Source organism: Puma concolor, chromosome C1 (genome assembly GCF_028749965.1).
Source record: "Puma concolor isolate L17-30 chromosome C1, mPumCon1.1.hap2, whole genome shotgun sequence".
Classification (NCBI taxonomy): domain Eukaryota; kingdom Metazoa; phylum Chordata; class Mammalia; order Carnivora; family Felidae; genus Puma; species Puma concolor.
The window spans coordinates 20,545,560-20,569,953 of NC_141674.1; the positions used below are offsets into that span (position 1 = coordinate 20,545,560).

At 55.8% G+C, this 24,394-nt stretch overlaps 3 protein-coding genes and 1 long non-coding RNA gene across 5 annotated transcripts; 2 read left to right on the forward strand and 2 right to left on the reverse strand.

Annotated features, from left to right (window-relative positions):
* Nucleotides 1–1,109: 1,109 nt before the first annotated feature.
* On the reverse strand, nt 1,110–5,256 carry FCN3 (ficolin 3). Its single transcript, XM_086716153.1, is given in 9 exon segments — nt 1,110–1,474; nt 2,291–2,421; nt 2,530–2,549; nt 2,551–2,664; nt 3,929–4,056; nt 4,444–4,488; nt 4,843–4,937; nt 5,178–5,202; nt 5,205–5,256. Coding segments are annotated over 9 exon segments (852 nt in total). The 3' UTR covers nt 1,110–1,232.
* Nucleotides 5,257–8,553: 3,297 nt separating this feature from the next.
* Nucleotides 8,554–12,794, reverse strand: CD164L2 (CD164 molecule like 2). 2 transcript variants are annotated; one of them, XM_086716154.1, is made up of 6 exons: nt 12,587–12,791; nt 11,955–12,122; nt 11,783–11,854; nt 11,132–11,176; nt 9,436–9,580; nt 8,554–8,882 (listed from the first exon to the last, which is right to left on the reverse strand). In XM_086716154.1, the coding sequence occupies exons 1-6, from the start codon at nt 12,672–12,674 to the stop codon at nt 8,876–8,878; spliced, it is 525 nt and encodes a 174-aa protein (XP_086572280.1). In that variant the 5' UTR covers nt 12,675–12,791; the 3' UTR covers nt 8,554–8,875. The 2 variants fall into 2 exon arrangements, with proteins under 2 accessions (XP_086572280.1, XP_086572281.1); XM_086716155.1 differs by lacking the exon at nt 8,554–8,882 and having other exon boundaries at nt 9,432–9,580; nt 12,587–12,794.
* Nucleotides 12,795–12,891: 97 nt separating this feature from the next.
* On the forward strand, nt 12,892–16,101 carry LOC147577868 (uncharacterized). The gene is made up of 2 exons (XR_015254567.1): nt 12,892–13,054; nt 14,859–16,101. It is a non-coding gene; the product is annotated as an uncharacterized LOC147577868 (long non-coding RNA).
* A 2,945-nt stretch (nt 16,102–19,046) lies between these two features.
* Nucleotides 19,047–22,283, forward strand: GPR3 (G protein-coupled receptor 3). Its single transcript, XM_025912334.2, has 2 exons — nt 19,047–19,160; nt 20,238–22,283. The coding sequence occupies exon 2, from the start codon at nt 20,243–20,245 to the stop codon at nt 21,233–21,235; it is 993 nt and encodes a 330-aa protein (XP_025768119.1). The 5' UTR covers nt 19,047–19,160; nt 20,238–20,242; the 3' UTR covers nt 21,236–22,283.
* Nucleotides 22,284–24,394: the final 2,111 nt, after the last annotated feature.

A 24,394-nucleotide genomic window follows, 5' to 3' on the forward strand; every position in this document is an offset into this window, starting at 1 on the left:
ACATGGTACTTGGCATCTGAGCCCAGGCTTTTTTTGCCTTTTGCCAGGAGGCTGCTTTCCCCAGCATCCAGTCTGCTGTGGAGCCTTGCTGACCTTTGACCTCCACCCAGAATATGACCATGGGACCTGAGTCCCCACACCCACACTTCTCTTCCTACCCGAAGAAGAACCCGAAACCTCAGCCCTTGGCCTGCCACACCCGCGCAGCTCCCCAAATCCCTAACCTCCTGGTGTTGGCGAGGCAGCAAACCTCAGTGGGCTCTGAAATCAGGAACTGGGGACTTAGTCTCCAAGATCACTCAGTTCCATGACGGAGCAGAATGCAAGCCCACGACTGCCTGTCAGACTGCAGTTATTGTGCTCTGTGTGTTGCTCTGCCACTTTCTAGAATGTGACTCTAGCGAATTAAGGGCTTAATAAATGCTAACTCAGTAACTGCTGTTTCGCTGCCTTGTTACCCTGTGGAAGAAAAACGGACCTTCCCTCGTTTGACTCAGAGTTCAAACGAGCCCCGAATGGGACAGGCAAGAGGTAGTAGAGAATGAGAACTTGGCTGCCGAGAGAGGAGGGGGTGGAAAACAGATGACTTAGAAGGGACAGGCATGCGTCAACAGGGGGAGAAAACTGCACAAATCCCCCCACAAAACTGTACACTCGTAGGACCCAGAGGATGCAAGGGTGCTGTCAGTGGATGCTTGAATCCTTCTGAGTCCTCCCTTAAATGCTCCTCTGGCTTCGTCTTGCACACCTCCAGAGATAGAAGCCTCACTACCTTATGAGACCAACCCTTCCATCTTCCTGACTGGAAGATCTTCTTTGAATAGAGCTGCACCCCGTGTCTCTGCTCTGCCCTCTTTTTTAATCTAATTTTTTAAAATGTTTATTTATTTTTGAGAGAGAGAAAGAGCACGAGCAGAGGAGGCAGAGAGAGAGAGGGAGACAGAGAATCTGAAGCAGGCTCCAGGCTCTGAGCTGGCAGCACAGAGCCCGATGCGGGGCTCGAACTCACGAACCGAGATCATGATGTGAGCCGAAGTCGGACACTTGGCCAACTGTCTGCTCTGCCCTCTTGAGTTTCCCAGTCACTGGAAGAGTCCTGCAAGCCTGGAAAGGGTTAAAGTGATTTTATTTTTAAACGTGGACAGGGGAGCAGAGGCATTTGGCAACGGGGAGTGTAGCCCTCGGTCCGGAAGCTGTACAGGATAGATAAGGGTGCTGGCTGCCACGGTGTCCTAGCGAAGCATCATGTGAACCTTGCGGTAAGGGTGGCCCACGCCCCGGCCTGAGGCCCAGTCGATGCCATACTTGTGAGCGGTGGCCTCAGACGTTGCGTAACGCCTGTTGAGATTGGACCGGTAGCAGGATCCGTGTCACCAGGCACCGTGGACAGTCACGGCACAGTTGCACTTGCTCATATCGTGGTCAGCATCATAGGTGGTAAAGGGCTTCCCGTTGTGGAGGCTCAGGGAGTCTCCTGATAGGGGATGGAGGCACCTTGGAGCCGGGCACCATGCCTGGCACCCTTGAGGAGATGATCTCACAGGAGCCTCAGAGCCACTGTGGACGTTATCAGGCCCCAGGAGGAAACAGCAGTACCAAGGAGCCAGAGTGTTCTCCCAAGGTCACTCGGCTAGTCACGGTGGTACTGGGACTTGAACTGGGGACTGCGGCTCCAAGGCCACTTGCTCCTCCCTCTGCCTCGTCTCCCTCCCAGAATCCCCAGCTCCCATCAGCAGCCTGAACAGCTCTGCCTGGGGGAGCTGGGAGGGACTTCTCAATGCCCGGGCAAGGGGGATCCTGAGGCACATCCCCACAACCACTTCCCTCTTTGAAGTCTCTCCTCAACAGTCACTGTTTCTCTGAAGAAGAAAAAAAAAAAAACCCAAAAAACCAAACTTTCTGCTTCCTCTTCTGAAGCAGATAGGGCAGATGCTCAGCAGGGCCTCAGATGGCTCCCACATCCTCCCTCCCTGCCTCTTCGCCCATTTTACAGGGGAGGAAACTGACAGGGGAGGAAACTGACAGGCAAGGAGCTTGCCCAAGGTCACGCTGTTAGTAAATGAAGGGGCTGGATTCAGACTCAGGACTGTTGGCCTCCAGAGCCCAATTTCTTCACTCCTGCCTGCACCATTCTGTCTCATGGGTGCCATTTCTCAGATGAGGAAACCAAGGCTCGCAGAGGGGAAGAAATTGCCCTGGGTCAGTGATGGAGGCCGTGGTCACACTGGGAGTGGATCCAGCCTCCCTCACCTTCTTTCCCTGCTCTGGGCCCCACCTCAGGTTCACTCACCTGCAGTGCCCTCCGAGAACTTGCCCAGAACCAGCTGGTAGTGATCTGCCTCCCCGAGGAGGCGGAAAGCCTCATAGCGGGCAAAGGTGTGGTTGCCAGTGAAGTCCTCGAACTCCACCCGCAGCTCCCAGGTACATGGAGGGAAGAAGGAGGCACGGGTGGAGGAATCCTCAGATCCAGGGTGAGGATTCAGAGTGCCAGAGAAATGCCCCCCAAACTCCCTGGGACCTGCTGGGAATTTACCCTGAACAGTGAGCTGGGTGCAAATTCTCATTCCCCAGTCAGAATTCAGACTCCTGGCTCCCAAAACCTGCTTTGTAGGCAGACCAAGAGCGGAAGAAATCCACGGACCCGTCCTGTCGCCTCTGGAACACCTAAGGAGGCAGAGAAGGCCAGCTCAGCGGCCATTACTCCAGGCCGGGCAGGTCATGAGGAGAAGCCGGGGGTGGGGGTGGGGGTCTGTGGCAGCGGAGAGTGGGTGCACTGTGAGGGGAGGGCGGACACCTGCCCCCTCTTTGGATTGGGGGCTTGTTAGTAACGTGTAAGTCCAAGTGACTTTTGTTTTTATTTTCTAAAGATTTTTATTTTTTTTAGGTTAATCTCTACACCCAATGGGGGTTCAAACTCACGACCCCGAGATCAAGAGCTGCACGCTCCACTGACTCAGCCAGCCTGGCGCCCCAATCTTTGCCTGTGAATAGTGATGAACTCCACATTCCCTTACTAACTTCTACTGACACTGAACCTCTTGCCAAAGCCTGACAAGTCCCAGGGAGACTGAAATGATTGGGAACATCCGCCCTGTCCTTAGAGGACGGTCAGTCATGCTGGGATCAAATTTGATCAAGCCAGGTCAAAATAACCTCCTTAACTTACTATGGGAATCGAGATATTAGAGCAGAGAGGTCACCTCCAGAGGCCCAAGCTCGAGTCCTGGCCTTACCCTGATGCCCCTCGGTCCCCACTGCAGGCTAAGCTGCCCTTAGGCCCTGCAGTTTCCCTCCTCAATATCCTTCAGTCTAAGCACCTCCCCTTCCACTGTGGCCTGGGGCCCCTGAATTCCTCCTAACCTGTGTCCCTGCCTCCATCCTACCCCCACTGCCATGCACCTTCCATGGTGCAGCCTGAGTCTTTTCCCTAAAACGTAAGTCTGACCAGGTCCCTCCCCTGTTTACAACACTTTCATGGCTGCCTGATGCCTCCGGCGCTCCTCAGTCAGTTATTCAATGCCCTCCATGCACTGGCCTTTTCAGAGGCCCTTAATCTGTCCTTGACCCACACCTGTAGACATTAGCTGGCCTCTTATCTGCTCCCAGCTCATTCACAAGGTCTCCTCAAACCATCTTGTGTTCTCCTGCCTCCCTGTGTGTTTGTCTTTCCTTCTACTTGGAATGCCCTTCAGTTCCGCATCTATCTAGAGAACTTCTATACAGCCTTCAAGGCCCTTTCAAATGTCATCTCCTTTGAGGAGCCTTCTCAGACTTCTTCAGGCCCTCTGGGAGCTCAGTAAGTATTGGTCCGTGAAGGACTCGAAGGAATGCTTTAGCTCCAGAGGGCTCTGGCTCCCCCTAGGGTCCAAGAGGAAGAAGTGCCCACTGGGCCTGGCCTCTGAGCCCCGGGAGTCTCCCTGGCACTCACCAGCCAGCCGCCCTCTTTGGTGTCCATGTCACAAAAAACTGGGAGGGCTCTGCCCTTGAGTAGGCATAGACGGTACCAGCCGCTCAACGTGGCACCCCGGCTCCGCAGCTCTTGGCAGTTTCTGGGGCCTGGGGAAGGAGAGATGGGCTGAGATGTGTTGCCACAGTATCTCCCAACCCTCACCCTGCGGGCAATGGAACAGGCCAAGTGTGGGACCCCAGGAACCCTCTCGATGGCTCCTGAAGAGGGACTCTACACAGGGAGTCTTTCCCCAGGGAAAGACAGAGTGTTGGATCTGAGGTCTGAGTACTCCCAAGGGAGGGCCCTCAAACCCAAGGGAGGGTGCCCAGGCCCCTTCCTAATCTTCCCCTCCTCTCCCAGCCTTCTACCCCCCCCTGCCCCCCGGGGGGTGATCATAGTGGATTGCTGAACCATGGCTAAGCAGAGACACCCCTCTCTAGTCCAGGGACAGAAGCAAAGAAAGCAGAGGAAGTCCACGGTCCCACACACTCCACCAGGCTCACCCTTGGGGCCCATCTTGCCAGGTGGTCCAGGTTGCCCTGAAATCCCAGAGACCAAGGTGCCTTAAGTCCCACCCCATGCTCAGGGCCAAAAGGCAACGAGTGACTTGGAGGCTGAAGTCAAATCCCAGCTGCAGTCCTTCCTGGCTCTGTGATCGTGGGCACACAGTTTATCATCTCTGAGCCTCACACTCCCCTCAGCAAACTGGGGATAGAACCAGCTACCTCACAGAGTCAAACTTGGGGTGCTGGGCATCCAGCCCACGGCCTGGCACACGTTAGGTTCCTTGCCTCTTGGTCATGGCCTCTCAGCACAGACAGTAACCAGTAACCGCTGATCCCCAGCCTGCCCAGTTCACCCCGGGTCCCTGCCTTCTCCCCGGCATCTCTCACCTTGAGGGCCTGCAGCTCCTTTCTCTCTGGGACTTCCTGGGGCTCCAGGACAACTGGGCAGGAGGACCACTTTGCTGGCTTCCAGTCCCCTGGGGGAAGAAGCAGGGCCGGGTGGTCACAGGGTGGGCATGGGGGAACGGGTGTATCTCTTCCAGGCCCCTCTGCGGTTCTCTTTCCATCTCCCAGATTCTAGCTGTCAGGACCCTTGCCTCCAGAGCTGCACCATTTGCATCAATTTGCATACATTACAGCTCTGTGAGGTTGGGCGGGAGAAGGACCCCCAGGGAAGGAGTGAGGGCGGGTGGGTGGGGAGGGGAGAGCATCTTAGGCTGCCACCTGGGCAGTTGGGGTGGTCCTGGCAGGCTTCCCAAGCAAGAGGAGCAAAAGGGAGAGTGGGGTCCACAGTAGGCCCATCTTGCTGGTGCCCCAGAGGATATCAGTTTATAAGGGGGCCAAGCTGGTGGGAGAACATGGAACAAGACTTCCTCCCATTGTCCCTTCCAAGGGACACCCCCCTCCTCCAAGTCGGAGCCAGTGGGAGGTGGAGGCATTTCTTCCCTCAGCCCCCGGGACCAGGATGGAGTCCAACTTTTGATTCTGTTCTCCAGGGCTCTGCAGCCGTCTCTCCAGACCTTTGGGTTCACATAGGACTTCTCTGCCTTTGAACCTTTGCTCGTTCTGTGCCTTCCATCTGGAATGTCCTCCTCTCCATCTCTACCTGTGAAGGCCCCCGCCCCCCCCCCCCCCCCCCCCCCCCCCCCGTCTGGTGAAGATCCAGCCCTAACACCATCTCCTCCAGGAGTCCTTCCCTGGTCCTTGTCAAGTGTTAAAAATGACCATGGCTAGGGGGCACCTGGGTGGCTCAGTCGGTTAAGCATCCCACTTTGGCTCAGGTCATGATCTCACCATTCGTGGGTTCGAGTCCCACATCGGGCTGTGTGCTGACAGCTCAGAGCCTGGAGCCTGCTTCGGATCCTGTGTCTCCCTCTCTGTCTGCCCCTCCCCTGCTCACATTCTGTCTCTCAAAAATAAATAAACATTAAAAAAATTTTTTTGTAATGACCACGGCTACCATTTGTTGGGCACTTACTGCACTCCACAAGTCCTGCTGGGTGCTGTTTGTGCGTTGCCTCTGGTCCTTACACAGCTTGGCTCATAGTCATTATTGGCCCTGGGTTACATGCTTGGCACAAAGCAGGTGCTCAATAAATATTGGTTAAAGGAATGAATAAACAAGGAGAAAATGAGGCCCAGAGGCAGGACGTGGCTTGTGCACTGACACTTGTCTGCCTGGGCCCACAGAGATCTCGCCCAAGTGCCCCGCCAGGGAGAGAGGCACTCTTGACAAAGGGACTTCATACCCACTCTCAAGTCTGTTGGGGAGCCCCTGGCAGGGTTTAGGAAGTAGTTACTAACATAGGCAGACCATTGAGTGGGCAGACTGTGCAGGGCAGGTCTGGAGGCTAGGAGGCCAGTGAGGGGGCAGTAGCCACAGTCCAGATGTGAGGACTGACGACTGAGCTGGAGAGGGACCTCAGGTGACAGGAAAGCAGAGAGAAGCCTCATTTGCTTGTTCGTTCACTCATCCATTCTTTCACTCACTCATTCATTCATCAAACCTTCCCTGAAAGCCTTCTCAAGCCCTCTCTTCTCAGTGCTTGTGGGGGCAGGGAGGGCTGGGGTACAAAGCGGGTGTCAGAAGGTGGGGGCCGAGCTTGCCAGACAGGATGGGTCCATGAAATGGACTCTGAGATCCTGAAATTCCAATTCAAGGGATCTCTCCTCCCCACATTCTTCCACAGGTGTGCCAAGATTTGCAGACAAGCGTATTTATCATGTGCTATTTATAATTTAAAATTTTATTTTATTTATTTTGAGAGAGAGAGAGAGAGAGAGAGAGAGAGAGAGGATGAGTGGGGGGAGGGGCAGAGAGAGAGAGAGAGAGAGAGAGGAAGAGAGAGAGAATCCCAAGCAGGCTCTGCGTTGTCAGCAGGGAGCCCGACTCAGGGCTCAAACTCAGGAACCATGAGACCACGACCTGAGCCAAAACCGAGAGCTGGACGCTTGACCGACTGAGCCACCCAGGTTACCCCTGAAATGTGCTCTTAAGCATAATTATTTCTGGGGAGTGGGACCAGGGGGAAAGGGTTTCTCACTCTTTCTATAAAAAAAAAATCTGTATCGTCCTTTTGTTCCTTACAGGCATTTACTACTTTGGAAAAAGCAAACATCCAAAAGAAATTTCCTTAACTGATGGTAAAATCAGAAGGAGGTGGGGGCATTTCCTCCCTCAGCTCTGGAAAGGATGGGCATTATCCCTGCCAGCACTAAGTGCTGGGTGGAGAAGCCAAGGGAGGGCGATCCAGGCAGGAGAAACTTCGTGTATAAAGGCTTGGAGAAGAGAGAAAGCCAGACAGGCTGGGAGGAAGAAGTAGATCCGAGTGTTGAGAAAGGGGCGCTCAAAGGGGAGGCTGATGTCGGAGACGGGGGCTTTGGTGGAAGTGTGGAAGGGGAGGGGCGAGGAGGTGACTGTTAGGCATGTCGATGGTGGCAAGAGTGGGCAGGTGAGCTCTCTGTGAGGCCGAGGAGGAGCCGGAACTGCTGCGGGCCCCAGGGTCCCTCAGTGCCCTTCCAGCTGGAGTGCAGGGAGGCCGGGCCCAGGGGCAGGAAGTGGCGCGAACGCTGTGGGGTGATGGCGTCTGGAATGCGGATTGAGCTTGTGCATCCGCTCTGAATCTTCCCCAGAGCCCACGGAGACAGACGCTGCTGTTACCCCACTTTACAGATGGGGAAGCACGGCCAGGGCTGGGAAATAACTTCCTCCAGTTCACACAGAGCAGTCAGGCTCCACCCGCTGACCTCGCCACCATCACCCTCTACGGCCTCTCCACTCCACTTCCTGGGACAATCATGGGATGAAACCAGATAACACCGTCAGACTCTTAGCCACATGCCCTGTTTCCAGCAAGTGCCCCAGCAGTGGGAGATGTTATCAGTCAGGGAAGACTTCTGGGCAGGGGTGGGGTGAAGTGGGGTGGGAGAGAAGCAGAGGAGGTGGGCATGGGAGGGCAGGGGCTTTCCAAAAGGGCCTGAGTGAGGAAGGCCACGAGTACAGAAATGGCTGTTGAGTCCTAGGGGCATCTCCACCTTGGCATTGGGGCAGAGACCTAACTTTAGGAGCCAAGAGAGCCTGAAGATGCCTCTGTGGGGGAATTCTGAACTTCTCCTTATTCTGGAGTCAGAAAAACCTGGATTCAAATCCCAGCTCTCCCCTGTCCTACTGCATGATCTTGAGCAAGTGTATCTACCTTTCTGAGTCTCCACAGACTCATCTATAAAGGGCGGGGGAAGAGGGTTAAACACGTATAACAAATGAAAATATTAAAAAAAAATTTTTTTTAATGTTTATTTTTGAGACCGAGAGAGACAGAGCATGAGCAGGGGAGGGATAGAGAGAGACGGAGACACAGAATCCGAAGCAGGCTCCAGGCTCTGAGCTGTCAGCACAGAGCCCGATGTGGGGCTTGAACTCACGAGCAGTGAGATCATGACCTGAGTTGAAGTCAGACGCTCAACTGACTGAGCCACCCAGGCACCCTTGAAAATGTTTTAAAAGGTGACAGTAACAGTCCAAGGTTGAATTCTCATTAAGGAGAGGACAACAGCTGTACCCCAACCCCAACAAATCCACACAGCCCAAGACACAGGATGTGAAGCACAGTGCTGGAAAGAATTCCTTTATTTGGGGGCAGTGCCAGGTGGGTGGGAAGAGGCAGGCACAGACCCCGTGCCAGGCAGGGGGCCCACAGGGATAATGGATAAGACACGAGGTGGTTGAAGGATGCTCTCAGCTGCAGGTACCAGGCCCGGGACAGGAGGGGATGTCAGCTGCCAGGCACTGAGCCTGCTTAATGCCCACAGGGGCCAGAAATCGGTGGCCAAAGTTTTTCCCACCCCGGCACCTACAAGGGGGCCGAGAGGGCAGCCTCTTCGTCCTCCTTCCCCTCAGTGTGGAATCCAGGCCTGAAGGGGGTCAGATTCTGCAGAGGCCAGACAGAGAGGGCACTCAGGGCAGTGGCCCTGCCTCAGCCGGGCTGAGGACCCCCACCCCCAGGAAGCAGGCAGTGGCTGGAAGAGCACACTTGAATGGAGGCTGCAGCAACCCGCCCCACCACACACACACGGCACACGGGGCCCTCAGAGCAGCCCCCCTTCTTAGAGGAAAACCAAACCGCACACACGTCCCAGGCTCCTGCCTGCGGCCCCAGAGCTGCAGAACGAAGGCTTGCCTGGGCTACGTCACCTACTGGTTCTCCTCTCTGCTGGCAGCATGAGGGACAAAGACAGATGGGCTCAGTCGGGCTCTCAGACACAGGGTCCAGGCTGAGTCCTGGCCCCAGCCAGCAAGGGGCAGAGAGAACCCCACATGTTGAGAAGCGTGGCTCCCATGGGTGATGATGTGGGGAACACGCTGCCCTGCCCTTAGTGCTGCCCCATTGAGAAGACAGTGCACTGGCACTTAAAGGGGACCTAAAGGGCAAGAGTCAGGTGGGGGAAGTGAGCTGAGACCCTACTGGCAGGCCAGGTACTCACAGTGTCTGGTAGGTGCTGTCCTTGGCCTTGAGGAAGCGCAAGACGAAGAAGGCCGCTGCCTGCAGGCTCAGCACGAGCACGACGCCCCCAATGAAGCTGGCCCCATCGAAGCCAGGGCCGTGGGCTTCAGGGACTGGGGGGCTCCCTGCAGGGTGCAGGTCATAGCAGGCCACTGTGGACCAGGATCCTAGCCCTACCCCAATAACCAGCACAGGTCACCTGGAGGCCCCAGTCCTCAAAATGGGAGCCTTGAACAGCAGGCTCAGAAGTTCAGCCCAATCCTGTGGGCGGTTGGGAAGCGCCTGCTGGGAGGGGCAGTGTCTGGGGCAGGGGAGGGTGAGGCCTTGGCTCCGGCCCTGGCTCTGCTCCCAGTTGCTCTGTGGCTTGATGTCTTTCACGTCCTCTCTGGGCCTCAGGATCACATGGTCCTGATAGCAATGAGCTCCCTTCCAGCCCCCCTATCCCACGCTGGCCCGGCAGGGTGAGGATAGACCCAGAAGTTAAGCGTCTAGAGCCCTTCAGCTGAGAGTTTCTTTTGGCCTCGGGTCTCAGGGTTCAAAGCCCAGATACAGATGATATAGTCCCTTTTCAGGACTCCTAAGTCCCCGGACCTGGAGTCACCCAACATCCGAGCCCTTAGAGAAGGAAGAAGGGGAGGCCCACACCCTACCAAGTGGGTCCATGGAGACTAGACGATGTATGTCAGAAGGAGAAGCTGGGTTCTGAGGGTGAGATCTGTCCAGTCACCTCACAGTTAAGACAGAGCCAGTCTCACAGCATCCCCTGACCCTTTCCCCTGCCCTGTCTTAGGGCCCACGGTTGCCAGGCTGTCTGGGTGGCTCCCAGCTGTGCCATGTTAGCCATCAACTCCCACCACGGATTCGATTTCAGGCCCTAGGCCAGGTGCCAGGGCAGGGCGGGACTGGAGGTAGAAGATCATTCTGGGGCACTGGAGAGGGGCCCAACTAGGAGCTGGGTCCTCCTCCTGGAGGGTATAACTTGTGTAAGGGGGCCTGAGAATAGGAAGGGCAAAGGGGGTCCCAGCTACAAGCTCAGGGAGCCCCAGAGAAGGATACTGGGGGAGGAGGAGAGGGAAGAAATGAGCTGCCCAAGACCGATCTGGCGCTCAGCCGGAGGGAGCTGGGCCATCAATAATTCAGCCTCCAAGATCAAGTTTCTGGCTTTAATTAACCAAAAGCCTCTGCAGCCATCCCTACCAAGTCTGGTGACCTCCAGGCCCTAAGGGGCAGTGGGAACCAAGGGGCAGAGTTCTTGCTTCCGCTCTGCCAGGAACCTGCTCTGTGACCCTCTCTGGACCCGGGGGCTGCAGTGGGCAGGTAGTCACTGCGCTGCACCTCGTTGGCAACCTGAGCCACACACCCTTCAGCACCAAGGGCAGGTTCTGAGAGTCAGCCCGAGCTCCCAGAACTGCTGGTGTTGGGGAGAAGGGATGGCAACCATCATTTCCCGATTGTTTCTATGTGTCAGACATTGAACTAGGCGCCGTACACCTGCTCATAAAATTCTCGCAGCAACTCTGTGAGGGATTACCCAACCCATTTTACAGATGTGGGAACTTCTTCTCAGCACAAGTCACAGGGCTGAGGTCACAGAGCATGTAGTGCCTGAGCCCGGCTCTGTCTTTGCTGGCAACTCTAGTCTTCCCACCGCTACCGTTCTCCCAGGTGGCACCTACCTGTTGTGACTGTCTTTGGTTCATAGGTGGGGTGGTGGTGGGCAGCTGGAAAGACAAGGGAATCCATACGAAGCCAGCCCTCCCATTCTCTGACCCCCACCAAGACCCCAGCCCAGGCTAACGGCCGGACTTCTGACTCAGATCAGGCTCCCTGGTCCGGGTCCAGGTCCACCTGACATACTTCCAAGCCTTAGTTCACACAGCTCTTCCACCCAAAGTGGCCTCTCTCCATCTCTACCTTTAAGGGTCATCTCTGATGCCACCCCCTCCAACAAGCCCTCCCTCCCCATTCCCTTCTGAACTTCTGATTCTGAAGTCCTGTGTTTTAAATTAGGCAAGATAACTCCTCCATCCCCTCTACACATCTGTCCTGGACCCTCTGGCTGTGCCAATTTTCAGATGGGAAAACAGGCCAGAAAGGGGAAGGGATTTCTCAGTGAGCTAAAGGCAGAAACGCAAGTGGACCCCACTTCGTGGGCAGTCTGCTCCCAGATACAGACGATATAGTCCCTTTTCAGGACTCCTAAGTCCCCAGAGCCTGGAGTCACTGGAGACCCTGGAAAGAGGCCGATTCCTTCCTGAAGGGCAGGCTCTAGCTTGGGGACACCGTAGTCCCCTCTCTCCAACTTAGGCCAGTGGGAGTCCTCTTACCTGGACACGACTCTGAGCGGTTGTAGACAGAGCAACCTTCCTTGACCACCTCAGCTCGGGCCACACAGTGTCCTGGTGGGAGAAGGTGTAAGGGCGGGATCTGGGGAGAGCGGCCAAGGCTCTGAGGTGCAGAACTGGGGGCACTTGACTTGGGGAGGGCCCAACTCCATACCTGGCTCCTCTGGCTGACACTGCTCCCACACGCAGCCAGAGAGGTTGTGTGCTTTATGCCCCTCCACACAATGCTCACAGAGCTTGAACTGTTTGCAGGCCCCCGGGACAGCCGGCCAGATGTTCATGCGGAGCAGGGCTCCCCGCCCAAAGCCTCGAGCTCCTTTACCTGGGAGTGGGAGCAACTCCTTGAAACTGAGCTGCAGCCGCTTCCCCACTACCGTGGCTCTCCCCCGTTTGCACACATACACTCACCTGGATCCGCTAAGCCCCACTACATACCTGGAGTTTCCACAAACACATGGCTACACACACCCACAACCTCCCCCACATTCATCCAGAGTCCCCTTCCTTTGCATACACCTGGGGTTCCCTGATCCGTGTAGAACTGCTGCCCCCAGACACACCTGAAGCCCCTAGTCCCCCAACCCCTGGAGCCTATTACGTACTCCTAGCTCCACACAGGGCTAGAACCCCCTTCAACTACCCCTAGAGCCCCGAACTCGTCTGGAAAGTCCCCTCCTGCCCCCCACCCCCAGGCCAGACTGCTCCAGAAGAGGCGGCTGGATGAAGGGCACGCTCCCCCTGCCCCAGCCCGGGCTGGGCCCTCAACCAGATCCTGGTCCGCGTTACCAGCCACAGCGAGCTGGGCACACAGGAGGAGGCAGCAGCAGCCGCCACAGAGCGCGGCCCGTAAGGCGCGGGGTCCCGGCGCGGCCATGGGCGGGGCGGGGGCTGGGGGTCGGCGGAGAGCTGGTGTGATGCGTCCCTCGCGGACTCGGCTCCGCTGGGGTGTGGGGAGCGAGACCCAGGCAACCTGGGCGTGGCCAGGTGAGCATGGTCATTCTGGGGCGGAGCCAGTGGCGCGGCCGGGGTGGGGCCAGGTCGTCGGGGGCGGGGCCAGGTAGGGGCGTGGTTGGTGGGTGTGGCCTGGTGGAACTCGGTTGGGCTATCTGGGGCGGGGCTCGGACAAAAGGGGGCGGGATCCAACGCTAGCCTCACACCTGGTCCTGGGAGCCCCCACCAACGGCTTCACGAAAACTCTGCTCGGTAGAGTTATTATCCCTACTTCACAGGTGAGGAAACTAAGGCTCAGAAAAGGTGAGTGGGTACGCGGAGGTCACAGTGGCAAAATCTGGATTCCACGCGAGGTTACTTCCTCGCAGGCCGGGCCTTGTCGAGTGAACCCCACCAACCAGGCTCCACGACTGGGGGACTGGCTTCAGCTGGCCCCTAGCCTCTGGCTGCTCGCCTTGCTTCACCCCTTGCGTCGTACTCTCTTCTGCCCCTCAGCCTCCCACGTCTGCCTCCAACCCACCACACTCTCTGGTCTCATTATTAGTAGGACAGTTGGGACTTTACACAGACTCCCCTTCAGCCTCAACTCCTGCCCTGGCACCGGCCTCTTCTCGTTCTTCCCCCTCTGCGGCTACTTCTCAGGTTCCTCGGAGGGCACCTCCTCTCTCTCTTTCCCCCCTCCTCTTTCACGTCCAATCTCCTGCCCCTTCTCTGCTGCTCCTCCTTTTCCTCTTTCCCCCTCTTCTTCCCCGGTGGCCCGGTTCCTTCCTGAGCCCTAGTCCACCTCTCCTGGGGCCATTTTGGCCATTCCTCCGCCATTAGTTCCCATCTGAAAGCCATCAGGTCTCATAGCGCCATCTCCAGCCCCCTCCCCAGCTGCCACCTGTAACTAATACATACTTCACACTTTTGACCTCTTACTATTAGCAGAATATACATTCCACTAAGAGCTTTTACCTGCAGCTTCTCATCTAATGTCCACAACTGCCCTCTAGGCATGGGCTTTGTTATCCCCAATCTGTGGGTTTGGAGGTAAAATCAGGGGCACCTGGCTGGCTCAGGCAGAAGAGCACGCGGCTCTTGATCTCGGGGTCGTGAGTTCAAGCCCCACGATGGGTGTAGCGATTACTAAAAATAAGCAAGTAAACTAAAAAAAAGTAAAAACCACCTGCTCAGGGGCACATAGTTGCAAAGAGGGGGGCCAGGATGTAAGCCCAGGATCCAGTGGGTCCATCTGCTTCATGGGCACCTCCACCTGAGTATGCCTCAGGTCTCTGAAACTGCCCTCTTTCTCTTCCCCACTCAGGGAAGCTCCTGAATGGAAACCAAGATCTCGTCTCCATCCCCTCTCTCTGTCTCAGCCACATCAGCTCTTTCCCTCTTCAGAGACTTCGTACTGGTGTGCCTTCTCCTTGAAACTCTTCTTTTCTCTCTTCAATGGCTTGGACCTCCCTGCTTCAAAGAGGGCCCCTGGTTATTCTCCATGCTACTTCCTTTCTCCTTCAGAATATGTATCATATGTATAACGAATTACTCTTTCGTTTCCTAGGCTATAATTCCTATGAAGGGAGAAACCCTGTTTATCTTCTTCTGTAGTTAACTCCCTATACACTGAAGGGCTAAGTAGGTGTTTATTTGGGGGGGGCGGTTTCTTTTTTTTCTTTAATATGAAATTTATTGTCAAATTGGTTTCCATACATCAGCCAGTGCTCATCCCAACAAAGTAGGTGTTTATTAAGTAACCATATTGTATCGTGTTGTGACTGTGTACGTGTTAGTCTGTCCTTCTGGTCTGTGAGACCCTCAAGGACCCCCTAGTTAATATCATGTTAAGTGTCTACTTATAGATTGTGCATCTTTCCCCCATCAGAATGGAAGCTCTGTGAAGAAGCCAAGGATTTTTGTTCATTGCTGCATCCCCTGGGCCTAGAACCATGCCTGGAAAGTAGCACAATGCTCAATAACTATTTATTGCATGTTGAAAATGCAGGGATGTGGGGGTGCCGGTTTGGCTCAGGTGGTAGAGGATGTGTTGATCTCAGTGTTGTGAGTTTGAGCCCCATGTGTGGCATGGAGTTTACTTACAAAATAATTTTTTTTTTTACAGAGAGAGAAATAACATGCAGGGATGTGGCCAGATCATCTCTCTGTCCATAGCACCCACTCGAAGCCCAGGGAATTTTCAGGGAATACTGGCTGAATGAACAAATGGGTCTGTGCTAAGAATGTGTGCGCTGATGATGCCCAGATTCTTGGGGCTTGGACACGGAGCTTGTGTGAATATTATCTGTGCCTCGGCCACACACCCACCGCCAATGAGAGCCTAGGCCCATGGGATTCCCCTGATTGGAGAGAGAATGGTAAAGGAAGAAGTCTTACCTGGAGGCGAACGCTCACGGCCATCTGGTGGTCACCTGGGGAACTGCAGGTATTGTCAGCCCTGGTTAAATTTCACTCCCCGCTGCTTCAGGGGAGACGGTGATGTTTAGGATAGAATGGAAGGCACAGTGGATTTGGCTACGCATACACTGGCTTCAGATCCCAGCTCTGCCATCTACTCTGTGATTTGGGGCAAGTCGTTCAGCTTCTTTAGACTTCAGCTATGAAATGGGGATGCAGGGTTGTTGTAAGCCCTTCGATCTAGTCTGGCACCTGGTAGCTGGGAAGGACTGGACAGGGTATCAGCGGTGGGAAGGAAGCAAGGAGGTATGGCAGAGGGCATAAGGAGGAAAGAAGAGGAGGGCCGCACGGTAGCCCTTTAGAGAAGAGAGACCCAGTTGGCAGTGTTGGCCTCCATCGTCCCATTGATATAGGGCAGTTTGGAGCGTGGAGAGAGTGCCCATGTGAAAATCCATAACTTTGCTTGAGTCTCTGGGGTTTCTCATGACTAGAAATATCACTGCCCTCTTCTCTTTCCTGGCTGCCTGAGGACCAACTTCCATCTTGAACGACACTGTAACTCTATGGATCAGGGCGTTCTAACCAACTAACTACTTCAGTGGAAGCATGGTCACTGATGTTCTTTGCCCTGAGAAGGCAACAGTACCTAAGACAGAACTTTGAGAAAAACTAGCCAAACTGTACAAGACCACACCAGCTGTCATCTTTATATTTTGAGTCAGAACCCACTTTGGTGGTGGCACAACTGGCTTGGGCCTGATTTACAATTCCCTGGATTATGCAAAGAAAAATGAACCCAAAGAGAGCCTTGCAGAACGTGGGCCGCATGAGAAGAAAAAGACCTCCAGAAAAGAGCGAATGGCACAGGAGAACAGAATGAAGAAAGTCAGGTCTCCACACAGGCCAAAGTTGGTGTAGACAAACAGAAGAAGTAAAGATTCTGCCATGACTATCTGTGGTGATTGTGCAAACTTTTCATGAGAGGATTAATAAGCTATGAACATTTTTTTTTTTTAATGTTTATCTTGAGAGAGCGCATGCACAAGTTGGGGAGGGGCAGGGAGGGAGGGGAGACAGAGAATCTGAGGCAGGTCCCACACTCTCAGTGCACAGCCTGATGTGGGTGGGGCTCAAACCCACAAAACGTGAGATCATGACCGGAGCCGAAATCAAGAGTTGGATGCTTAACCGACTGAGCCACCTAGGCACCTCTACTTATTGAGAGAGAGAGAGAGAGAGAGAGAGAGAGAGAGAGAGAGAGAGAATGCGTTCACGTAAGCAGGGAGGAGCAGAGAGAAAGAGGGAGAGAGAGAATCCCAAGCAGGCTCTGCGATGTCAGCGCAGAGCCCAAAGCTCCATCTCATGAACCCATGAGATCATGACCTGAATCGAAATCAAGAGTTGGAAGCATAACTGACTGAGGTACCCAGCCGCCCCGTCTTTTTTTAATGTTTCTTTATGAAAAAAAATTTTAATAAAGAACCATAACTGCTGCTGAGAATGACAGAAGACAGTCCCTCATGCCACTCTTTCCTGCCTACCTCCCAGCCACCTTTACGCATCCCTGAGACCAGCTGGGTGGTTGTTGGGACCCAGCTCTGATGGGGGAGAGAGCAGATACCTGAGGTCTGGGGGACTGATGGCCCTGTATTCTCTCTCTATGGCGACCCCACTCTCTTGACAGTGTGCCTATCGTTATTCTCCTCTCTCTCTAGATGCTGCTTTTTACTTTAACCATCCAATCAACAAGTGTTTGTTGAACGCCTACTATATAGCCAGGTTCTGTTCTCAGCCCAGAACAGAACAAAGTCTCTACCTTCATGAAGCTTACACTCTGGTGGGGCTGACCCGTAGTAAAAAAAGAAGCTACGTGCATAAACAGATAATGGAAGGAGGGGTTAGTGCTCTGAAAAATAAGAAATCAAGGAAAGTGGGGGAGAGAGTGATGGGGGGAGGGGTAATCGAGGACAGATGTCAGGGAAGCCTGCTTCAGAAGAAGTGACTTGAAGGCAAAGTCCTGAAGGAAGTGAAGGGGTTCTAGGGAGAGGGAGGAAATTGGCAAGGACACACTCATCCACAGTCTGTGCCCTCAGCGGCCGTGTTCCCTGGGGCTTTTTTCCTCACTCTCCGCTCCCTCCCCTGCGTGGTATCATCTACCCCTAGAACCTCAATTATTACCTGCACATCTGTGCCTCCCAGGCGTCCTCCTCCTGCCAGGTATACAATTGGCAGCCCACACAGCCAGTGCTGATATGGCACCAGGCCCTCCCAACAATCCTGAGGTAGACACTAACATTATCCCCATCTCACAGATGACAAAACGGGCACAATGGGCCTAGGAAGCTCACCCAAAGTCACACAGGAAATGGAGGAATTGGGATTTGACCATCTCCACCCCCAACTCGCCACACCCAACCTGAACCGCCTCATCTTCCCCAGCTCCTACCGTCTCCTCTTCCCTCTACCCTGCCACTGGCCTGTCACCCCCCTCCCCCAACAACTACAGGGGTGTCGTGTTGAGGGAAGAAGTCGGTGGGGCCTGGGATCTGAGCCCCTCTCGATTCCTTAACCCCTAACCTGATCCCTGCCCTCCACCCCCACCCCACAGGCCCGGATGGTTGCATTGAGGACCAAAGCTAGAGACAGAGGAAGAAGCGGCCAGTTCCTCTCCCCCTGGGCACATCTGGCACCTCTGGAAAAGTCAGCTGGGGGAGTGTATGTCCCCGGGACAAAGGACAGGCAGGGGCGGGGAAGACGGAGCCCCTTCTCCATACCCCCCCCACCCTGCCAGGATGCCTAAGGTGGGAGGTCAAGAGGGGCCTGCTCAGGGGACTGAGCTGCCAGGTTTTCTGCTTCCAAGTTCTTCCCGGCTCCCCTTCTCCTGCTGCTTCGGGGAAGTGCCCCCCACCCCCCACCCCTGCTGGCTTTCCAGATCCCTGAATAAATAATTCAGGGTTTGAAATCTTGCCAGGCCCACCTCTCCCGTGCTGGGAGGGCGCTATTGGACTGACATGAGTGACGTCACCCAACTCCTTATCCCAGCCCCAGCATCACGAGGACCTGCCCTGAGAGCAACTCACTTGCCTGGTCACTGTCCGCCTAGACCGCGTACCCTGTCCCTCTACCCTGGGGCTCATTCACCACAGTCACCTGGTATCTTCATTCCAGGACCTTACAACCCTCTTCTCGTTTTGTCACCTCAGTACCTCAACACTTGTGACAGGGTCATGGTGACCCCAAGTCCTATCATCTGGACATTTCCCTCACCACCGCCTCTGACACCCTGGGATCCCTGAGCCCCATCATGTCAGTCACCTGACCCTGCTCTGGTTGCCCTGGGGGCTTCCCTTTCTATGGCACCGTGGCCCCATGGCCACCATCCCCAAGATCCTGTCACCATGCTCATACTGTCACCGCCACCCACTTCCCTGCTCCCTCGCGCTGCTGTCACCATCACCTCAGGGCCCCATCATCTTGGCAACCCCCGTCATCCTCGCCGAGGACGCCCATTCAGCCTCATCGCTCGGTCTCCGTCACCCGAATCCCGTCCGTCTCTACCACCTGAGGGTCCCATCACCCCACAGCCTTTCCGGGGCCCCTTTCTGCTTTTCCTACATATTCCCCGCAGCCTCCCTGCGACTGCTCCGAGGCTCTCCCACCAGCGCCCCCCGAAACCCCGGCCCGCAGAGGGCGCCGCGTCAAGGACAGCGCGGGACGATTGGGGAGGGGGGCGGGGCCGCGGCCACGGTCGCTTTTTATGAATGGGGGAGCGGGCGGTGCGAGGCCTCATTACTATGCCGCGCGACGCGCGCTGCGCCCCAGCGCGACGCACCCATTGGCCGGCTGGGCCACTTACGTCACCGAACCGGTGGCCGGGGGCGGGTCGGGGCGGGGTGACTCACGCCGCTTCTCCCGCGGCCGCGGGGGCTTCTCCGGGTCCGCGCACACCCTGCGCCGCCCGGACCCGAGCAGAGCTTCCCCGCGGCCCGGCCACGCCGAGTCCCGAGAGGTGAGTAGGGGGCCCCGCGCGGGCACCAGGCGTCCGGAAGGGCACGCAGGATGCTGGGGCACTGGGTCCGCGGACAGGCTCCCAGCGGCTGGCCGAGGTCGGAGGTCGAGACCCAGAGCCCAGAATCTGGGGTAGCAGGCGGGGACCCAGCTTCCGGGTGCTGAGAGCCGTCAGCTGGGTGACCCCGCGCGGGGTGCGCACTCCTCCAAGGCCCCGAGGCCCTTGAAGGGACTGATGGTCCTATGAGATTGGGCCGGTGGGACCGGCTGGAGGCATCTGGGGCAGGCACCCAGGCGTCCGAGCAGGAGGAGGTGCCTGACTTAGGGATCCAGACTTACGGACAGGATGTGGAGTCAGGTCCAAGATCCAGGTGTCCGGGCAGAAGGAGGGGTCTGACTCAGGGATCCAGGCCTCCAGCAGAGGGTGTCTGTTCCAAAGATCCTGAGATTCAGGAAGAAATAGAGGTCTGGCGGGGACAGAAGTCTGGGCCGGTGTATGTCGGAGGTGGGGCTGAGTTCCTAGGTGGTGATACCCCAGGAGTGGAGAGTGGGGGCTGGCAGGAGCTTCACGGCGCATTCCCTGGGGGCGGAGCCTGGGACTGGCAGTCCAGAGAATCGTGAGGGGTCTGGTGAGCCTCAGAAACTGAGCGTCATCCTGATCCGGAGGAAGTAGAGCTCCCCTCAGTCTAGAGATGTTTCCCTTACCCAGTCCTGGGCCTACCTCACATCTTCTGGATCCTATGGGCCCCCATCCACTAATGGTAGTCCTTCATCTGGTTCTTCTCTGGTCGCACACGTGGGAGAAAGAGGCCTGCAGGACCCAGGGGTTTGGAAGGGAGAGTGAAAAGACCCAGGCCTGGGGTCTGCTGGAGACCTGCTGGCCTGGGGGTGTGTATGTGGGGGAGACAAAGGTATCCTGGAAGGAGCCCCGGGGCATGACTGGGGGACAAGGCACTGGGACCCAGCCAGGTATTCTGAGATACTCTTACAATGTATCCTGAGTGGCACCTCATCCCCTCCAGACCCCTTCACCCAGCACCCGGTCCAGCCAACTTCTCACAGGGCCTTTCTCCTACAGGTACCATGATGTGGGGTGCAGGCAGCCCCCTGGCCTGGCTCTCTGCTGGCTCAGGAAACGTGAATGTGAGCAGCGTGGGCTCAGCAGAGGGGCCCACAGGCCCAGGCGCACCGCTACCCTCACCCAAGGCCTGGGATGTGGTGCTGTGCATCTCAGGCACCCTGGTGTCCTGTGAGAACGCGCTGGTGGTGGCCATCATTGTGGGCACTCCCACCTTCCGCGCCCCCATGTTCCTGCTGGTGGGCAGCCTGGCCGTGGCCGACCTGCTGGCAGGCCTGGGCCTGGTCCTGCACTTTGCTGCTGTGTTCTGCATTGGCTCTGCAGAGATGAGCCTGGTGCTGGTTGGCGTGCTGGCGATGGCCTTCACCGCCAGTGTCGGCGGCCTACTCGCCATCACCGTCGATCGCTACCTTTCTCTGTACAATGCCCTCACCTACTATTCAGAGACAACGGTGACTCGGACTTATGTGATGCTGGCCCTAGTGTGGGGGGGCGCCCTGGGTCTGGGGCTGCTGCCTGTGCTGGCCTGGAACTGTCTGGATGCCCGGGCCACCTGTGGCGTGGTATATCCACTCTCCAAGAACCATCTGGTGGTCCTGGCCATTGCCTTCTTCATGGTGTTTGGCATCATGTTGCAGCTCTATGCCCAGATCTGCCGCATCGTCTGCCGCCATGCCCAGCAGATTGCCCTCCAGCGGCATCTGCTGCCCGCCTCCCACTACGTGGCCACCCGAAAAGGCATCGCCACACTGGCCGTGGTGCTTGGCGCCTTTGCTGCCTGTTGGCTGCCCTTCACTGTCTACTGCCTGCTGGGCGATGCCCATTCCCCACCCCTCTACACCTATCTCACCCTGCTCCCTGCGACCTATAACTCCATGATCAACCCCATCATCTACGCCTTCCGCAACCAGGACGTGCAGAAGGTGCTGTGGGCCATCTGCTGCTGTTGTTCCTCTTCCAAGATCCCCTTCCGATCCCGTTCCCCCAGTGATGTCTAGTCATATCTTGGTGACCCTTCAGCCCTGATCACTACAGAATTCCAGAATGTTAGGTCCTCCAGGGCTTTGTTCCAACCCCACCCCCCACCCCACCCTCAGCTCCACACCCCGAAGACCCAGCTGGTTCTGGAGTTCTAGGACATTGGGTGTTTCACAGGATTCTGTTCAGATCCCTACAGGGCCCAGCTGGCTCCATGGTTCTCGAATGTTCAGGTGGCCAGGGTTCCACTCAGAAACAGCCCAGCTGGCTTGGAGTTCCAGGATGCTGCTGGGGGTTTTACAGCGCCACTCCAAGTCCCTGATCTTCCCCCTCCCTTGACCTTAATCATGTCACTTTACTTTTGAATTTCTGAGCTAAAGAGTCAGAGAGGTTAGTCACTCAGTTGCCTAGATAGGAGAAAGAAAGATGTATCTCTATATATGTGCACATACAAAAAGAGTATCTATTTATAATTTATTTATTTACTTATTTATTTATGAATTTATTTATGGGTGGTAAGGGGAAAACAAGAGACCTACACCTTGAAATCCAGGCCATACCAGGGTATCCCCAGTCCCCAGACCCCCATTGCTGACCTCAGTTCCTAGAGGGGGAAAAGGGAGAAAGAGAAACCACGTATTTTGTTATTATTTTTGCTTATTTTTTATCAAAGAGATCATAGAAACCAGAGCCTTCTCCCCAGGCCCGCCCCTCTCGGGTTTGCTGGGAGAACACACCAGCCTCTGGTTTTTTATTTTTTTAAGAAGCCATCACCTGAGCAACCGAGAATTCCTCTGCGCTGGGGGCCGGCTGCCCTCTGGTGGCCGTTTGGGGGAAACTGCAGCCCGGCCAGGCTGCCCGGACCGGACCGCGCGACCCCACCTCCACTCCAGCCTGGCGTCCAGCGCCACAGCCAGGACCTGGCGGCCAAGCCCCACCCTGCGGTGCCCTAGAGGAGGCAGGGTGTGAGCCAACACCTGATTCCTCTGCCAACCGGGGTATGGCCTCCAGTGCTTCCCTAATGCCATCCCTGACCCATCCCTCAATAAAGAATGATTTTGTGATAAATGTTTCTGTCTGTATGTGTGAAGAGGGTGGAGTGGGGCTGATGTGGGGTGAGCCCCGAATGGGAGGGTTAGGCCAAGCCTGGGAGCCTGTTGAGGGATCTGGGGAGCTGGAGACTCCAGAGCGGCGTGTGGCTCTCAGGTAACATCCCCACCCCTTTAGAGGATCTGATGGGCTCCACTCCTCTGCTCAGACCAGGGCATTGCCAAGCAAGGACCCCCATCTTATCCTGGGGACAGGAACCAGGGTGCTGGACCCTTCTTGGGTTGAGGATGCCCAGGTTAGCTTTTGTTTGGAGCTTTAGCATGAAGTAGATGCTCAAAGCATGTCCATTTCCTTAATAACAGCTCCGAATTGTGGGTGTTTACTGTGTGCTAGGCACGGTGCCAGCACACTACATATGTTACCACATTTATGCCAAACAAGCATCCCGTGGCACAGGTAATCCCTTCTCCATTTTACAGATGAGAAAACCGAGGCTGAGGGAGGGCTGCTGACTGGCCCAAGGGAACATCCATTTCCACAATCTGTGTGCTCTATTGGCCAACAGCCTCTCATCTCCTTCCTTCCCGAGCCTGGTTTGTATTGGGGTTCATTCTCGGGGCCAGAGGCCACATTTGGGAGGAGGTTGGATGGAATACGGTCATTCTGGAGCTGAAAGAGCTTCTTTCCTATCCAAAGGAGAGTGATGGTAAATGTGCGCATGTACCCTTGTGTGCATTTGACGACCTAAGTGTGCAGGACCCTGAGCGTGGGTGTTTGGGAACCAGAAAGAGTATGTTCACCAGGCAAAGGCAGGAGCAAGTTTTTGGGAGTGTGGCTAAAGAGGAAGCTCTTGACTGGTGAAGCTTCTCAGCCTCCCAGGCCTCACAGGTAGGCAAAGCCTAGAGATGGGACCCTCGGAGCACACCCCTCCATTGTACAGATGGGGAGACTGAGGCCTGGAGAAGAACAACCACTTGCTCAAACCCACACAGCTGCTCCAGGCTAGGACTCAGGTCTTTCTCCATTTCTCTGGCCAGAGCTCTCTCGCCAAGTATTCAAGGCTCCTTCCCCATAGTGGCCACAGGACTCCAAGGGGAGTGGACATGCCAACAGGGGCTGGGTCAGAGCTGGTGGAGGGCAGACCCAGCTCCAGTGCAAATACAAAGCAGGGAGGTCCCGTCAGGTCAGGTGGAGTCTTTCCTTCCCCACCTTCCTGGAAGGTCCCCGGAAAAAGACCCCCACTGAGCAAACACCTCCCCCATGCCAAGCTTTGGTGCAAACATTTCACACATCACCATGGCCTTTTCGGTGATGGCTCTCTTCCCATCTTACAAAAGAGGTAGTTGAGGCTCTGAGAGTAGAGGCTCTCATTCATTCACTGCTGTCCTTATGGACAACTTGAATTTCAGCTCAGGGAGATAGTAATAAGGAGACAAATTTAAGATTTGGCAATGTCAGAGAGTGAATAATCCGCAGAGAAAAATAAAGTAGGAAAGGGGGCCACAGGGAGTACATGTACTCTGTAAACAAGGGCTCCCAAAAAAGGCCTCACTGAAGGGGACATTTGATCTGCTCAAAGTCACACAGTAAAGAGTTGAACTGGGATTTGAACCCAGGTCCATTTGACTCCAAATCTGTTTGTTTTCCTGGGTAAGGGAGTGAGTTTCAAGAGCAACTCAGAAAGGGCAAGCAAAGAAACTGCGGCAGGGAACCCTTTCCCCAGGCTGAGGAGAAGTTGGGGGTCTCCAGACTCCCCCCAGACCTCTGGGGTGGGCAATGTGTAGAAGGGCCTCCTTACTGTCTCTCCCATGTCCAAGGAGCCCCGCCAGGGGAGACCAGAAGGAGACCAGGTGCCCATACTATTCTGGGCAGACTTGGCCTTTGGCCTCCCCTTCCCAGCTTCGGTATCCGGGGCTCAGCAGAGCCTAAGCCTTTTTGTCTGGGAGGGCCTGGGGGTGCCCCGTGCCGGGGGTCCTCCTCGGTTTATCCGGGTGTGGTTGTCTGGTGGATCTGAGGCATTTCTGGGCGCCTGCAGCTGGGGTGTCTCTGCCTTGGGCTCTGGGCCCACCCTGAGGGATATCTGAATCTGCCGCTGGGGTTGCAGCCTGCGTGTGAGGTGGAACTGGCTG